The 5620-nt window shown below is 55.5% G+C and overlaps 1 protein-coding gene across 1 annotated transcript in view; it reads left to right on the top strand.

Annotated features, from left to right (window-relative positions):
* The first annotated feature begins 5095 nt into the window (after positions 1-5095).
* Positions 5096-5620, top strand: part of LOC101662290 (zinc finger protein GLI4) — a 5395-nt gene continuing 4870 nt past the window's right edge. The window contains 1 exon segment of the mRNA XM_045286830.1: positions 5096-5146. Within this exon segment, the coding sequence (XP_045142765.1) occupies positions 5096-5146 (51 nt within the window).

Raw genomic sequence — 5620 nt, 5'->3', positions numbered from 1 at the left:
GGGACGTGTGTCGTGATGAGTCAGCAGCCCCTCACAGGGACAGCAGGAGAAACGCACCCAGGTGGGGATGAGGCCGGGGCGTCCCTAAACGGAACACAGCCGGCCAGCCAGGGCTCCGAGGCCGGCAGCCTGCTCAGGGGGACCCACAGGAGCCTTGGCTGGCATCGCCCCTCAAGCCCCAGCTCGCCTGCGGAGAATTCAGGGCCCAGAAAGCCCCTGATGGGAGTGGGGGTGCCAGGGCCTGAGGGGCATCCTCCGGCTGTGGGTTGGAGGGCAGAGTAGGGGTAGTGCCCAGTGTTCCTCCTCGGGGTCTCTGCCAGGTGACATTTAGCTAAGTGTGTTGCACTGATGCCGCTCTGCTGGCATAGAGGCCATGACCTGGGCTGCTAACTGCAAGGTCAGCAGTTTGAGACCACGAGTGGCTCTTGGGGAGGAAGACGAGGCTTTCGGCTCCCATGGAGTCAAGGGAAGTTCGACGCTGGCCCGCAGGGGCGCTGTGAGTCAGCATCCACTCAACGGCAGCGAGATGCTTTGAGTTGCATTTAGACCACTGCATCCACAACCCCACCTCTGTGGCCGGCAGTCCGACCACCGTGTGTGGCTCAGTGTGTGGAGTCCGACCATGGGGCTCAGCAGGGCTGGGGCCTCTGCACTGTGACCAGCCCAGCGGGCCCTGGGGAGCCCTGTGCATGGGCCAGTTTAGCCTCCTCCTCTGTGGCACTCCAGTCCCGGGTCCCATGGGCCTCCTCACCTGGGCCAGTCACCCTAAGTTCAGGCGTGGCACGCAGCCCCTCTGCCTGCTGCGATGGGGGGGTGGGGGGGCAGGGGCCTGCTGACCCCCTTGAGCAGGTCTCTGTGCACCTAGCAGTGGGTTTTTGTGTGGCCCCGCGCTGGGCACTGTGCTGTGCTGGGGGTACCCCAGTGTCTGCAGGCTGCTGCATTGTTGCACAGCGCTGGCAGGTGTGACACGGTTGCTTGCAGACCTCGCAGCACCCTGCGCACCATGCCCGCCTCTGCTCAGCAAAGCTTGGCTGCCCGCAGGAGCCCGAGGGCCTGGTGTTGAGCTGCCCACCCCTCCTGGGCCGTGAGCCACGGGTCCTAAACGAGCTCTGGTAGAGCATGCGTCGCCCGACTGTCTTTGGGGAGACCCCCCCTCACTCCCACACTCTCCCTCCGAATGTCAGGGTCCCGCTCCGCAGGCTGTTGAACTTTGACCTCGGGAAGTGGGTGTCCGCTCAGCTGGGACAAACATCCTGTTTCGGTCTCAGCTCTTTGCTGGGAGGCGGGTTTTCTTTCCGGGGCTGTTTCCTCAGTCCATGGGAGCAGCTTGCTGGCCACCGGTCACTTCCTCGTCGCCCCCCTGTCCTGTTGCTGGTCGTCTCCTTTCCCTCACAGCCCAAACCTGCTTCTGGCCCTTTTCCATGCTCTGCTGATGCCGCTGCCACATGGGCACACGGAGGGTCCCCCACAGAGGCCAGCAGGCTGCCCAAGGTCCGACCTCAGTCCTCAGAGCCCAGAGCCTGGGCCCCATCTGTCGTTGGGACCTTGCTTCACATTAACCAAGCTCATACAAGTCCGAAACATAGCCCCCAAAAGGGCAGCGTGGGGCTGGGCTGCCTCCTGGAGGGAAGCTCACTTTTTAAGTAGCCACAGGGAGCGAGGCCAAGGCCGCACCGCTGTTGCCAGGTGAACTGGACACGCAGCTGTGGGGACGGCAGGCTCAAGAGCAGAGGGTGGGCGTCCTCTCAGAAGGCCTGGCCCAGAGCTGTGGCTGCGTCAATATTATCAATCAAGGCAGAGCCAGCGGCTGACTGGACACACCTTCAATTTGCTCACCTTCAAGTTCAAGTTGAAGAAAGAGAAAGCGTGTCTATGAGCACCGGAATATGGCCTTGAAGACTCCCCCCAGAATCTGGAGACCACTTTAAGGAGTGACTTGGTTTTCCAGGTCTGCCTCCTGACACGCCGGGCGCCCGATGACGATGCCCAAGGAGGACGGATTGCTCCTACGGACTCCTTTTGAAGGAGGGGTAACAGTGGCCAAGAAGGATGCCCACAGGCCAAAGCACCCGAACTGGCAGACAAGAACGTGCCCACCCTTCCCGTCATGCAGACAGTGCCGGTGCATGCAGAGCCTTTGTCCCCCAATTGTCTTTGGGGAGAGTCACAAGCCTACGTGAAGGAGCATTTCTACCAGTCCCTTACCAATGAGGGGTCCTGTACTTCCGGGATGGCCTCCACCGCCCTCTCCCTGAGATTGCGCCTGCCCCCCTGCACCGCAGTTGCCCCAAGACTGGCAGGCCATGACCTCGGGACCTGGAGCGTTTTCAACCAGCAAGGCTGACACTTACAGACAGAGTGCTGAGCCCCTGGCACCTGGTGCCAACAGGAAAGCCCAGGCCGGGGCCACAGCGGAACTACAGTGTAGGTAGAGGTGACTTAGCTGTGAGTCGGTCGACCAACCCAATAAAGTCGGAGCCGATGCATCTGTGTTCAATAAACCTGCAACCAGAGAAGAAAAGGAAAAAGAACAGATTCGACTCACGAAACACGAAGGGCTGAGGACCAGAGGAGGAGCGAGCGGGCATCGGGACAGCCCGGCTCTGTGCCACTGAGGTTAGGGCAACCACTGTGACCCCACAGGGCAGGGGGAACTGCCCCCGCGTGTTTCCGAGACTGCCCCCTCCAGACACGCCTTTCTACACGCAGAGAATGAAGGTCACGAAAAAGGCAGGCAAGTAGGGAAAGATCCCGCCCCGGCGGCTCTCAAGCTGAGAGCCCGAAGAGGGCACTTCAACTCCCCTCGAGAGATCCCAGCAGCAGAAAGAGGCGCGGAGCAGGAGGCACGAGGAGGAGATGGAAGAGCGCTGCGTCAGAAAGGCTCGGGCGCATGTCCGTGGCTGCTGCACCGTGCAGAGGAGGAGAATCTCCTGCCCAGCCACTGGCTGCCAGCAGCTCACTGCTGTGGGCGATGAGCCCAGGCCTCACACCTCTTCTCAGAAGGCACTTTGGGCCAAGAGAACGCAGGGGTCAAAGAAGCACATCTGGAGCAGATCGCCAGGGACGGAGGCTGGCCTCTCGGAGAGCTTCTACTCTGAGGCCGAGTCCAGTCAAAAAATAAAACAGATTGCTAAGAGCCTCGAATAAATAAGCTCATCTATTAAAAAGGAAAGGAAGAAAGAATTGGTTGGCCTCCAACTACTTCAAGAGGTAGCGTGTGATCAAGAACCACAGGTGCTGAAGGAAGATGTGCAGACTGCAGGAAGGCATTGCCCCCAAGTGTTGGCCACCAACTGAGAGGCTGCAGTGAACAGATGCGAAGCTGGAAGGGCTCACTCATTGGTGGCAGGGAATTTGGAAGATCGTTACCTGGTCAACAGGCTGGCAGAGATCCATCGTCATGCCCCTTCAAAAATAAAAAGAGAGAGTGACCCCTGGCATGGGGAAATTATCAAACAATATCATTAACATCACACGCAAAATTTTGCTGAAGATGATTCAACATCAGCTGCGACCATACACCATCAGGAAACTGCCAGACATTAGAGCCAGATTCAGAAGACAACACAGTGTTAATCTTGGGTGTTGGGAGAAAGCAGAGGATAAATGGTGGTTACCTGCATTGTACTGGCTGCACAAAGGCATTCCACTGTGAGACTCACAGCACATTGGGGATCTCAGTGTGAAGAGTGGGGGTTCCAGACACTGAATTGTGCTCCTGCAGAGCTGTACCTGGATCCCACCCAAGCCAGCGGTGAGAAGAGAGTAAGGGGTTGGGGAAGGCGAGGGGCTGGGTTGCGTCCTCTCACCAGGCTGAGCAAGTCATCAGAGAAGCCGGATGATAAGAAGAATGTGCCCTCAGGATGGGAGGAAGGTTCTTCCACAACCTGTGGCTGGCAGATGCCACCTTCGGGACAGCGTACATCTGAACATAGAGACAATGAGACGCTCACAACTGGGCCGATGAATTCCCCCACGGAATCTGGAGAGAGATTGAAGCAGTTGAGGGGTTCGTTCTACCTGGATCAAAGTCGACACCCGCAGAAGCAGCCATTAAAAAAATCCAATGATGATAAATGAACTAACAATGAGTACAAGAAAGAAGAAAATATTCAGAAATTGATTGTAGTAATGATTGCTGAACGATTTTAATATGTAATATTCAATTAAATTGTAGGATATGTGAATTATATATCCTTCCATAAAGCTGCTTTTTAAAGTAAAAAAAAAAATCCAATGATGTATATCGTGGCCTTGGGCAAAAGGCCTGTTTGAATTCTAAGAAGGAAAAGTGTCGCTTTGATGTCTAAAGTCTGCCTGTCCCAAGAGTGCCCTTGGGAGAGAAGAGGGGCCGCCAAGGCAAGACATGGGTCACAGACCATGGATTCAGGGGCTCCGTTGTCCCCAGGCCAGGGGTACAGAGCTGGGGGTCTTGGGTGGCCCCTTACATGGAGACTGCTGGAGAGGGGACTGGACACAGGCCTGGGGGGCAGTGGCGCCACTAGGAAGCTGCAGGGGTGCAGACTGCACCAGGTTAGCCTCTCAATCTCATAGGCCGCAAGATGTTGGAGCATTGTTTTACAGAAATTTATTATTTTGATGAAAATATCCCTGCAGTCCGTTATGGCAATAAAAACTCTTTTTCTTTTGCATAGCCAGTTTATAAGTGTCACTATCCCTACAAGGCCAAAACTCCGTGCCGCTTGCTGCTCTGAATCTTCCAATGATGCTGGGGGCCGTCATTACCCCCAATCACAAGGCTTCATTGAATCACCTGGTTTGGTGCACACTGCGCAGTCGATTTCGTTGCTGTGGGTGTTTCTGCAGCTGCTGATCTTGCCAACACTGGCGGTGTTTTAGTAACAAAATTGTGGTAAGTCGGATTTGTGACACTTTAACGTGTTGAAAAGCAAGGATGTTGAGGACAGAGGTGGGCCTCACTCGAGCCATGGAATTTTCCATTTCTTCACGTGCAGGTGAAAGTTGGACACCGAAGAAGAAGACCGAAGAAGAACCGATATTGAAAGTACATGGACTGCTGAAGGACAAGCAGTCTGTCTGGGAAGAATTACGCCGGAGCTCCTTAACGGCAAAGATGGGCCTGTTGTCGGGGGAGTGCAGTCCCTGGAGGAGGCTCTCGCGCTTGGTAAAGCCGAGGAAGGCCCTCCAGGAGATGGGCTGACAGGGTGGCAGCATCGGTGACTCAGGCATGGGAGCAAGTGCCAGGATTGCGCAGAACTGAGCCGTGTTTCCTTCCTTGTGCATCGGGTCGCCACCGATTTGGAAGCGCCTCACCACAGGCTTTGTGAACCTACATCAATAACTTCTTTGAGAAAGAAGGAGTAGCTACCACGGAGCGCAATAGTTAGCCTACGTAAAGCCATTTTATATCAAGCAAACAGTCTGCACCAGACCATAAGTGCAACCTCAGGCCTTTGTAGCCCTTGTTCCTCAAACTAGAAATAGCCCTGTATTAGTCTGGGTACTTTGGAGAAACAAATCCACAGCAAGTCATGTATACGAGTTTCATGTAAAGAAAATGTGCATCACGAAAACATCCCAACCCAATGCTGCCCAAGCCCACAAGTCCAACATTAACCCATTAACCCAACACCAGTCC

The sequence above is a fragment of the Echinops telfairi genome, unplaced genomic scaffold (assembly GCF_000313985.2).
Source record: "Echinops telfairi isolate 266 unplaced genomic scaffold, ASM31398v2 ScPeMD7_1;HRSCAF=3_0, whole genome shotgun sequence".
Taxonomy (NCBI): domain Eukaryota; kingdom Metazoa; phylum Chordata; class Mammalia; order Afrosoricida; family Tenrecidae; genus Echinops; species Echinops telfairi.
The sequence above is the reverse complement of the archived record's forward strand: the minus strand, read 5'-3'. Positions and strand labels throughout refer to the sequence as shown.